Source organism: Mytilus californianus, unplaced genomic scaffold (genome assembly GCF_021869535.1).
Source record: "Mytilus californianus isolate M0D057914Y unplaced genomic scaffold, xbMytCali1.0.p SCAF_1, whole genome shotgun sequence".
In the NCBI taxonomy this organism is placed as follows: Eukaryota; Metazoa; Mollusca; class Bivalvia; order Mytilida; family Mytilidae; genus Mytilus; species Mytilus californianus.
In genome coordinates this window covers 53019275-53032051 of record NW_026262581.1, presented here as the reverse complement: position 1 = coordinate 53032051, position 12777 = coordinate 53019275, and the positions used below count along the sequence as shown (strand labels likewise).

Here is a 12777-nt window from a genome sequence, read left to right as displayed (position 1 = left end):
CTAAACCATATATATTCTTGTATGGGACAATAAAACAAATCAAATGTAATATAGGGGATGTCCATTGGGGTAACCCCCACCCCCTTCTTTTTGATAGCTTGTAAAAGGTCAAGATTTTCACCAAGAAACCATATATATTCTTGTATGGGACAATATATCAAATCAAATGAAATATAGATGAAGTCCACGGGGGGTAAATCCCAAACCCCTTCTTTTTGAAAACTTGTAAACGGTTGAGATCCCCACCCCTAAACCATATATATTCTTGTATGGGACAATAAAACAAATCAAATGAAAAACAACGGAAGTCCCCAGTGGTAACCCCCACCCCCTTCTTTTTGAAAACTTGTAAACGGTTGAGATCCCCACCCCTAAACCATATATATTCTTGTATGGGACAATAAAACAAATCAATTGAAATTTAGGGGAAGTCCCCTGGGGTAACCCCCACCCCTTTTTTTTGTTGAAAACTTGTAAACAGTCAAGATCCCCACCCTGAAACCATATATATTCTTGTATGTTACAATAAAACAAATCAAATGAAATATAAGTCAAGTCCCCTGGGGTCATCCCCACCTTCTTTCTGTTTAAGAACTTGTAAACGGTCGAGATCCCCACCCCCAAACCATATATATTCTTGTATGGGACAATAAAACTAATCAAATGAAATATAGGGGAAGTCCATTGGGGTAACCCCTACCCCCCTTTTTTTTTGATAACTTGTAAAAGGTCAAGATTCCCACCCTAAAACCATATATATTCTTGTATGGGACAATATATCAAATCAAATGAAATATAGGGGAAGTCCACAGGGGTAAACACTACCCCCTTCTTTTTGAAAACTTGTAAACGGTTAAGATTTCCACCCCTAAACCATATATATTCTAAAAAAATAAAGCAAATTAGATTTAGGGGAAGTCCCCTGGGGTAACCCCTACTCTCCTTTTTTTTGAAAACTTGTAAACGGTCAAGATCCCCATCGCGAAACCATATAAATTCTTGTATGTTACAATAAAACAAATGAAATGAAATAAAAGGTGAGTTCCTTGGGGTCATTCCCACCTTCTTCCTGTTTAAGAACTTGTAAATGGTTGAGATCCCCGCCCCTAAACCATATATATCCTTGTATGGGACAAAAAACAAATCATATGAAATAAAGGGCAGGTCCCCTGGGAAAATTAATCAGTTTGTGTGTGTTATATTTGAACATAAATTAAATATATATAGAGTTCTTTCAAGTGCTGAATCTGAACTTGTTTTTAATTAGATAATAATCTATTTTCATTATGAGATAAAGTTTTTGACATTGATAGATAAGTTGCAGATTTGACACATGAAAGAAACAATATTAGCAACTATTAATTAAATTTGATTATAATATGGAAATATATATATCATATCTGATTTTAGAGAAGTATTTTGCTGGTTTTTTACTGGTTTATGGAAATAAGTTTGAGTTATTTTTTTTGAAAAGTGATGCGTTTAATTGATAGATATAAAATCATATCTAATTTTAGAGATTTATTAGTGGTTAAGTCATATCTAATTTTAGAGAATTATTTTGGTGTTTTGTTACTGGTTCATGGAAATAAATTTGAGTTTTATCTTGTAAACGGTCGAGATCCCCACCCCTAAACCATATATATTCTTGTATGGAACAATAAAACAAATCAATTGAAATATTGGGGGAGTCCCCGGGACCACCCCCACCCCCTTTCTTTTTGAAAACTTGGAAACGGTCAAGATCCCCACCCTGAAACCATATATATTCTTGTATGTTACAATAAAACAAATCAAATGAAATATAAGGCCAGTCTCCTGGGGTCACCCCCACCCCATCCTGTTTGAAAACTTGTAAACGGTCGAGATCCCCACCCCTAAACCATATATATTCTTGTATGGGACAATAACACTAATCAAATGAAATATAAGGGAAGTCCCCTGGGGTAACCCCCACCCCCCTTCTTTTTGAAAACTTGTAAATGGTCAAGATCCCCACCCTGAAACTATATATATTCTTGTATGGGACAATAAAACTAATCAAATGAAGTAAAAGGCGAGTCCCCTGGGGTCACCCCAACCCCCTCCTGTCTGAGTACTTGTAAACGGTCGAGATCCCCACCCCTAAACCATATATATTCTTGTATGGGACAATAACACAAATCAAATGAAAATATAGGGGAAGTCCATGGGGGTCACCCCCACCCCCTTCTTTTTGAGAACTTGTAAACAGTCAAGATCCCCACCCCAAAACCATATATATTCTTGCATGGGACAATAAATCAAATCAAATGAAATATAGAAGAAGTCCATGGGGGAAACCCCCACCCCCTTCTTTTTGATAACTTGTAAACGGTCGAGATCCCCACCCCAAAACCATTTATATTTTTGAATGGGACAATAAAACAAATCAAATGAAATTGAGGGGAAGTCCCCTGGGGAAACCTCCACCCCCTTTTTTTTTTGAAAACTTGTTAACGGTCAAGATCCCCACCCCAAAACCATATATTTTCTTGTATGGGACAGTAAAACAAATCAAATGAAATATAAGGCGAGTCCCCTTGGGTCACCCCCACCCCCTCCTGTTTGAGAACTTGTAAATGGTTGAGATCCTTACCCCTAAACCATATAAATTCTTGTATGGGACAATAAAACAAATCAAATGAAATATAGGGAAAGTCCATGGGGGTAACCCCCATCCCCCTTCTTTTTGATAACTTGTAAACGGTCGAGATCCGCACCCCTAAACCATATATATTCTTGAATGGGACAATAATTAAATCAAATGAAATTGAAGGAAAGTCCCCTGGGGTAACCCATACCCCCCTTCTTTTTGAAAACTTGTAAATGGTCAAGATCCCAAACCCGAAACCGTATATATTCTTGTATGGGACAATAAAACAAATCAAATGAAATATAAGGTGAGTCCCCTTGGGTCACCCCACCCCCCTCCTGTTTAAGAACTTGTAAATGGTTGAGCTTTTCATTATTAATAAGATAATACCACATTGAGGTCCAAAGGGTCCTAAATTAAACTTTTGTTTAATTTCATCAAATATTGAATTCTTTGGTTCTTTGATATGCTGATTCTAACAATGTTTGAGTGTTAAATCATATCTAATTTTAGAGAACTTAGTCATCACTGGTTGTTGTTATTATATTATTGATTATAATTTGAAAAATTGCATCATATCTTATTTTAGAGAACTATTTATCCAGTTTGAGTTATTTCCATTTGCACAGAAAATATTATGGATAAAATTAACCTGTGTTTCATTTCAACATAAATTAAATATATATACAGGGTTCTTTCAAATGCTGAATCTAAACTCTGTTTAAATATTAGATTTTTAGGCCCAGTTTTCAAGTTGGTCCAAATCAGGGTCCAAAATTAAACTTTGTTTGATTCAACAAAAATTGAATTTATGGGGTTCTTTGAAATGCTGAATCTAACCATGTATTGAGAGATTTTGGATTGTGGGCTCCTTTATCAAATTGGTCCACATTGAGGTCCAAAGGGTCCTAGATTAAACTTTTGTCTGATTTCATCAAAAATTGAATCCTTGGGGTTCTTTGATATGCTAATTCTAATATGTACTTAGATTTTGGATATTAGACCATAATAGGTATTTAAATGTCCAATTCCAAATATATCAGTTCTTTGACTACATTCATTTTGTGTCACAAACCTATGATGTGTCAAATATTCAATCACAATCCAAATTCAGAGTTGTTTTAAGTTTAAATGTACTGTCCATACTTGCTCAACTGTTCAGGGTTCGACCTCTGCAGGAAAATACGGTTTGCTGTCTCCCTGACAGCCTCTTGTTCTAGTTTTCAGACAACAACTTGTGTTTAAGTGTATGGATGTCTCTTAAATTGTAGGACATTTTACAAAAAGAAAATTTCTTCAAGTATTAATTTTTTTTGGAAAGGGGGGGGGGGGGGGGGGGGGGGGGGGGGAGGTTAAACAAAATTTCTTTTTTTTGGGGAGGGGGGGATTTTTTTTTCCTCAAGATTTAAGAAATTATCAATTTTCCAAAAGAAAAATTGGGGGTCACAATTTATTTTGCTAATTCTTTGTATATAGTCTGAAAACAGATTTACTAAGTATTGTGCAACAGTACAGTGTATTGCACAACAGCAAGAAATCTTCAATTGAATATAAATTCAAATCATATAACCAATTTCAAGTTCTTCGACTACATTTATTCTGTGTCAGAAACCTATAATATGTCAAATATTTAATTACAATCCAAATTCAGACCTGTATCAAGCTTAAATATTGTGTCCATTTTTGCCCCAACTGTTCAGGGTTGGACCTCTGCGGTCGTATCCAGCTGCGCTCAGCGAAGCAGTTTATGACTTTTTGTCAGATATTCGAAATCCTCTAGTTTATTGTAAAGCCTGCTTTTCATAATTGTATTATTTAAAATTTAAGAAGCCATTTTTAAAAATCTAATAAGATCCTTGGTTTATTTTTCATAGTTTTTGAAAGAAAAAGATGCTAATATTAAATTACGAAAAATCTAGAGAGAATCATTTCCTGCCAAATTTTCAATTGATTATATCTCAAAATCAAGGACAGAGACCTTTTATTTTTTTCTGCCTTGTAAGTTTCCTTTATTCATATACTATCAATTTATTACAGTCTTTTAAAAAGCTTGTTATTTTGAAAGAGAGGAGCAAACATCCTTAAAGCAGGCAATATATTTTAGTGAATGGACTCTTGTTTGATTTACAGTAAACCTAAAGTACCAGCTGCAAGTACTCCTACCAGTCACCAGCCAGAAACCAAAGTCTCTGTTATACAGCCACCATTACCCAAACCACCTGATGATTCTGACAAGAAAACTGATCCATCACCTGCTAAGGTCATGGATGAATCAGTCAAAAGAAAAAATATGGAGGATCTTGATAAATTAAAAAAACAAGCTGATGACTTGAGGAAAATGATCCTTGGATCAATGGCAACTCTTGAGAATTCTATGAAGAAAGATGCAGTTTACCAGGGGAATCTTAACAAGGAATTCACATCACCTGCTAGAATAATCAGAATTTTTACCAGTAGTACATTTACAGGTAAGAAAATGACATTTTCTGCCATGTTTTAAATTTTTTCTTTTCTTTTTTAGGCATCAGTTTTAAACTTCTTATCTTCTTCATTTCATATATAAACCAGTGTTAACATCTCCAATCACTATCTGTCACACTTGTTTGTCAGTGAATGATTCAACACGCAGGAGTGGGTTTAAACTGAATCTTGTTTGTACTCTATGACCGGACTGGATCGCATGTCAATAAGTGGGGGAACTAGCTGACATTCTGCGACCCAGTTCTGATCATATTATTTTGTAAGGGAACTAACTCTGAATAGTGATGGTAGAGCATAGGTAACGCATTGTCTGGTTTACTTTAATTTACCGCACAAGAAGTCAATAAAACACTAAGTTGTATGATTGTATATTAATTATTCTCGAATAGATAAGCATTCATATTTACAACACAAGTCATACATGTATACGAATATGCGACTAAGTCACCATGATGTGAACAAAGCCTGAAATTCCCTCATCCTCTAAATTACACAAAGTTAATATATATTCATGTCCCTTTCTAAACCCATTCTCTCAAATCTCAATAATCATTTAATGTATATCCTAGTTACTTGACCAATCAAAATACATAACTCCCAAAAAGGGGAGGGTAATCATTTTAATTCTGACTTTTGAACATATGGTGCCTTAGATACCTTTTTATCAATTACAATGTAAAGTTAAAGTATGAATTTTGTAACTAAAATATAACACTTCTATTGTATTTTATCTTAAATAGGAAATAGCTAATTACAGTCTTATTGTAATATTTTGAAGGTGCTAATAGCTTTACCTCAAGTTTACCTTAATCCCTAATCCAGAATTAAGAAAGACAGTCTAATTATGTTTTCTTTGAGATGTGAATTATAATTTATTTGCAATAAGCCCTTACTGAGTTTTGACATGTTGATATTCTAACACTTTAATTCATCCTAAAAGTAATAAAGAAAATATAGATTTATATAATATTTTAAACAAAACTATTCAAAAATATTGCTAAGGAAAAATACCTCATTTTTCCTTGGTGATATACTCTCCCTTCTTCCAAAAAAGATTTTTTTTTTTTTTAAAGAAAGAAGAAAAAAAAAATCTTTTCATATATGTACATAATATATAGAATACATGGCAACAAACATTATTTAACTTAACATTATATTCTTGCATGGCAAAGCAAATTATTTAAACAATAGTTAAAATACCATCATTTGTGAAAGTAAACACAACCTGAATTATGCACATGAATATCATTATGAATGTCATTGTATAGTTTTTGGAACACAGTCTTATGGTTTTGCTTCTGTTGAAACGAATCTTTTGACATGAATCTCCTTATGAACGTAATGAATAGTTATTTGAACACAGTCTTATGGTTTTGCTTCTATTGAAACGAATCTTTTGACATGAATCTCCTTATGAACGTAATGAATAGTTATTTGAACACAGTCTTATGGTTTTGCTTCTATTGAAACGAATCTTTTGACATGAATCTATTGATAATTGTCTATTGGTTTGATTTCTTCTGGAACATATCTATTCTGTTGCGCGAAACACGAAAAATCTTCTGGAAACAAACAAACCTTCCTCTCAGAAGAGAGTGGTACCTGAAGGATGTTTTATCGGCATAAACCAGTCGCCTGGTTTGAAGTCTCAATCCACATGATACTTCTGAATTTACATATGCTGGATGTAAATTCTGAATCCCAGTTCTGCATGGCGATTCATACCCGAAAATTTTGCTCCATACCAACCAGTCGCCTGGTTTGAAGTTTCAATCTGCATGAAACTTCTGAATTTTCATTATATGTAAATTGTGAATCCCATATTTGCATGGCGATTCATACCTGATAAATGGTTTTCCTGACCTTTGAAGTTTCAATCCGCATGAAACTGATGAAGTTTACATATGACGGATGTAAACTGTGAATTCCATATCCACATGGAGATTCACCTGACCAACTGACGTTTTACATCAACGAATGTAAAACTTTGAACTCCATATCCACATGGAAGTTTCAAAACGACACACATAGATTGCTTACCGTACATATTTTGAAATGTAACATGAAATCCATAACCTAATGGATTTTTCTTTATAATTGTTTGACAAGCATATTTAACCAGCGCTAGAATGAAGCTCAATATAATATCTCTTGTTCCCACGAGCAAAGCAGGGAAACTTGATTGCTGAACTGCAATTAACTTTGAAAATGTCTTGTATTCTGGTTCTTTTCTGTACTAGAATCCTCTGAAATAGTCTAAACTGTATTATTTCACAAAAGTTACTGAATCTTCTTCCATACTACTGAGTATTATGAGACACAGCTTACTTAAATCAACCTGTGACAATATATTTTGGCCTTAATACTTGAAATATTAATATCCTAACTGGAAATACTATTTAAATTCTTAGCCCTTTGAAAAGCGATGAGCAGAGTCTTCATGAATGGAGTAACGTTTAGTATCTACATGCACATAGCATCAATATTATTCTTGAGTTGAGACATGAATTAATTGAACACTATAAAGTACAACCCTTAAGGGTAACTAACACCTTACTTAAGTAATATAGGGTAAAAAATAATTTTTCAATTTAAATAACTGACTGACTAGATATTTATAATAATACTTCAAAACCAAAAATAACAATGATGTATTGTAATCCCAAAAATTTAAATGAAAAATGAATTTTCTTAATTTGATATCAATTCAGTATGAAGTCGTCACTTTCACACCGAACTGCCTGTTAGAAGTAAGGTTTGGTTGACGAGACCAACCCTTACTCTACAGTATATAAATGTACCTAAATATTTGTCATCACTTTTAACAATCATTGTTATTTCTAATTTATTTCTATAACTTTATTTTTGTGTTGAATGATAACAACAACAAAAATTACATTACTATTGAAAAAAAAATGAATTCCATGGTCTCTGTCTAGGACAAGAGCATGAACAGTGCTGAGATAAGTAAATAGATTCTTAAAAACTTAAACGAGCATGTCTTTTGCAGAACAAAAGCTCGATAAAAGCAGAACCTATAACCTACCCAGTTTGGTAAAGGATTAGTAAAGGCTTGGATCATTGCCATTGACCCTTGCATAATGTTCAATTAGTTTTAATCTGAACCTGTTAATGCCATGACAAGATGAATATTGAGTGGGTATTGCTCTTCGTGTTGTAGGTGTAAAGTGATGCAAAAACTTCATTGTTTCAATATCAAACTGTGATACTGGAACAAAATCATTTGGTTGTACTGGATTTTGAGAATTTGCACACATATTTTCTTCTTGTTTGAGAACTTTTAAGAACTGCCTGAACACATCAGGCCTTAAATCATCACTCATAAATAGAGTACTTCTTGGGCCTTGACAGACATTACCATTTGAATACTTTACTAAATATCTGGACTCTTTTTGATCTTTGTCTAATGTAACGCTTACAATTCTTTGATTAAGTACTTGACTGAATTTTTGACAATTTCCCTTGTTTTGAAATGAATTTGGTTTTGTTTTTGGAAATGCCTTATTAGATTGTATGACTTGAACCGAATGACTTTTAGCTGACTCAAAAAACTTGTGTTTCCCTGGACGCTTACGTTTTCGTCCTTTTGCATTGTATTGTCTATGGTAATCCTGTTTTAAATTTTCTGGAATACGTGATCCATCTTGCCAACTAGTTCCTGGTTTACCAGTGAATTTGACTTTGTATATAGGTCTACCCTGATAAAGACTATACTCAACAAGTTTTTCAATTTCATTGGACTGAAATGCTATATTCTGAGGGTTTTGTGATCTGGTTTGATTTTGTGATGTCCCTTGGTTTGATTTTTGTGAACTTTTGACCTGTGAATTATGTTTGTCAGGAATACTTGTATCATTTTGAACTGAATTTTGAGTCTGAACTTCATTTTGTGTGTGATTATTGTTTTCATTTTGCATGTTTTGTGAATCAGTAAGGTCATTATTATGCTCAACATGTGTGGCTTCGTCATTATCTTGCTCCTCTGCATCAAGAAGAATGTCTTCATATTCAGGCAGCAAATAATTTGGCCGGTCCAGGGGATTATGATAGTCTTTCAGTCTCTTAGCATGTACTAATGCTTTAACCTCTTTTTGTGTTTCTGTGTTTTTAATCTTAAAGGTATTATTTGGCCCTTTGTACAGAATTCGGTAAGGACCTGTCCATCTTTGAACTAATTTGTGAGACTTGCCTTTTGGTGTTCTGCTACAATATAGCCATACCTTTGCCCCAGCAACGAAAGTTGGTTGAACTGCTTTTTTGTCGTGTTGAGTTGTATATTTGTCTTGTTTTTCTTTCTGGTTTTTAGCTGCAACTTCACGGTAGAGTTTTAATCTGTTCACCAATTCATTAACATGTTGTCTAGTTTCCCTTGGCATGGTTTGTTTTGGTATTAAGGACACATCAATAGGCAGCCTCATTGGCTGTCCAAACAGTATTTCAAATGGTGAGAATTGAGTTGACTGTGTTGCAGGTGTGGACCTGTAAGCCATCATGATTGGAGGTATATAATCTGGCCAATCTGTCTGTTCTTTGTTACAATAGGAACGAAGGGATTGAATGATATAAGAATTCATTCTTTCACAGGCAGCATTGGTTTGAGGGTGATAACTACTGGTATAATGTCTAGTAACATCGCATAACTCACAAAGAGCTTGAACAAGCTTGGACATGAAATTGGCACCACGGTCAGATATGATACAACGCGGACTTCCCCAGCGGCATATTATTTCATTAAATAGTACTTTAGCAACCACCTTAGCTTCCATTGATTTTAAAGGAAACGCCTCACACCATTTTGAGTAACTATCAACAACCAAAAGCAGGTATCTATGTTTGTCAGGTGTTGTTGATAGCTCTAAAAAATCCATATGCATTCTTTCAAACACATTTTCAATTGGCAAAGGAGTAAGGGGTACTGGTCTCTGATGTTTAGAGTTCTTTGATTTCTGGCACTGCTCACATGTTCTAACATACTTGTCTATGTCGGAATACATATTTGGCCAATAGTATTTTAACCGTAAGGAAGCATGATTTCTTTCAACACCTGGATGAGCTGCCATTTTACTATCATGGTAACATAACATCACGTCATGGCGCAGCACAGTTGGAACACAAAGTTGTTTTACGAAATTGTGGCCTGGAGGAAGTTTTCTTGAATTCTCGGAAACCATATGGTACAAAATGCCTTCAATAATTTCATAATGGTATGCCTTTGCAACAAGAGATCTTGCCTTCTGAACCTCATCTGGAACAAGTCCTTTTAGTTTATAGTCAAAAATTGGTTTGAAGTCTGGACAGTTTCTTTGTAGCTGGTACAAGGTTTGACGTGTTGGTAACATCTCATCAGGATCTTTAACTTGGTCCTCATCAATAGCTAGAACTTCCGGGATTCGGATGCTGTTTTGCCAGCCAAACTCAAAGGTGACTGCTATATGTTCCTTTCTTTCAGCATGTAGTGAGCCAATCTCTGGAAGGTCATCATCAAATTGGTATTCCTTGTCTTGGCTATCTACCGGATAATCTCTTCGTGACAATGCATCAGCATTTTGGTTCTGGGTACCTGGTCTATGAATAATGTCGAAAGTGTACTGCTGTAGAAACAATGACCAACGCCCAAGTCGTCCAGTAGCATCTTTTGAATTATTTAGCCATCGCACGGTTATACTATCAGTGTAAACTGTAAACTGATTGTTTGCTATATACGGTTTGAAAGTTTTTATAGCTTCAATTAGAGCTAACCCTTCTTTGTGATTGATATGCCAACGTTTTTCTTGATCTCTTAAACCTCTACCTCCATATGCAATAACTTTTTCTAGTCCTTCATGATCTTTTTGACCTAATACATAACCAATTGCTGAATCTGACGCATCTATTGACAGGAAAAACTCTTTTTCAAAATCAGGAAATGCAAGAATTGGTGCAGTTGTCAGTTTTTGTTTTAATGTATTGAATGCATCATCTTGTTTTGTTGTCCAATCAAATTTTACATCTTTCTTTAATAGTGTTGTAAGAGAGGAACAAATTTTACTGTAGTTTTGAATAAACTTTCTGTAATAGTTGCACATACCCAGAAAGCTACGTAGTTGTTTGACTGTTTTTGGTATGGGATATTCAGAAACTGCAACTGTTTTAGATTTGTCAACCTGTATGCCATGTTCAGAGATAATGTGTCCTAAATATGTAACTTGTTTTGCGGCAAAATGACATTTGGAGGGTTGTAAAGTTAATTTTGCTTGTTTTAGTTTTTGAAATACCAGATTTAAATGTTCCAGATGTTCATCAAAGTTTTTGGAAAACACTAATATGTCGTCTATGTATATAAGTGCAACCTTCCAATTTAGTTCTTGTAAGACTTTAGTCATTAACATTTGAAATGTTGCAGGTGCATTTGTTAAACCAAAACACAATCTCTTAAATTGGTATTGACCTTGTGGTGTCATGAAAGCTGTTTTGTGTTTTGACTGTTCACCAAGTGGCACCTCATGAAATCCGCTAGCAAGATCAAGCGAACTGAAAATTTTAGCTCTTGAATAGCCAACTGTATCAACAACCTCTTCTATTTTAGGAATTGAGAAAGAAACTTTTTTAGTGACCTCATTCAATTTTCTGAAGTCTAAAACGAATCTGTATGTATTGTTTGGTTTTTTCACTAAGATTACACTGCTATGGTAAGGAGACATTGATTCTTCTATGATGTCATTTTCTTTGAGATTTTTGATTTGTGTCTCTATAACTTCTTGCATTTTTGGTGAATATTGAAACCGTTTAGATCTAACTGGTGCTTCATTTGTTGTTTCAATGTTGTGATAATGCATGTCTGTTTTGCCTAATTCAGACGCATCTTTTGCGAAAACACACCTATTTGTTCCTATTAATTTTAGAAGTTTTTGATGTTGCTCTTTTGTTATGTTAACCGAATCAATTTGAACATTAAGATTTAATGCCTCTTTAATGGGGTCTTGAAATTGAACATCAGATTTTGAATTGTTATCTAAGGCACAGATTGGTTTTGTGGGTGATTTCCAAACTTTTGAAATTGGTGAATTTGCCTTTATAACAATGTCTTCATTTGTTGGATTTAGCACTCTGTAATAGACTTTTGCATCTTTGACTAGACTGAGACAATTAGAACCTAATATTTGTCTGTTCATCAAATTATCGTGTGGCTCTAACAGCACTGTTGTATTTGTTGGGAATTTATTGATGGAAAGTTGAATATCATTTTCTGTATATGCTTTTAAAGTGAGTGTTTTGTTTGTTTTTGCAATGAAGTATCTCTCTAAATTCTTTCCAGACTCTAAGGCAGCAATAGTAAAATGATCATGAAATGAAACAATACGATTCGAAAAATTTATGTTTGCCTTATGAGTAGTCAAAAAATCTTGACCAAGGATTAAGTGAAATCCAACATCTCTTAAAATATAAAAAGAAAAGGGCATAACTAATTCATTGACATCTATGTCCAAATCAATTTTCCCTTTAACATTATGTACAGTATTACATACTCCACGAATTTCATGTAAATCTGTAATATTTATGTCTGGTAATTCTTTTTTATAAAATGCCCTTCTAAGAAGTTGCTCATTAATAACAGAGATTGTAGCACCAGAATCTACAAGAGCATTAATATAAATATTACCTAACTTAACTCTTATCTTATT

The 12777-nt window shown here is 34.1% G+C and overlaps 1 protein-coding gene across 2 annotated transcripts in view; it reads left to right on the top strand.

Moving 5' to 3' along the window:
* LOC127721154 (NACHT domain- and WD repeat-containing protein 1-like) overlaps positions 1 to 12777 on the top strand; it is a 123388-nt gene that overhangs the window by 9354 nt on the left and 101257 nt on the right. For both annotated transcript variants that reach the window (XR_007991063.1, XM_052227830.1), the window contains exon 2: positions 4745 to 5082. Coding sequence is in view for 1 of the 2 variants with exons in the window: in XM_052227830.1 (XP_052083790.1) it covers positions 4745 to 5082 (338 nt within the window). In the remaining variant the exon portion in view is untranslated. The remainder of the gene's footprint in view (positions 1 to 4744; positions 5083 to 12777) is intronic.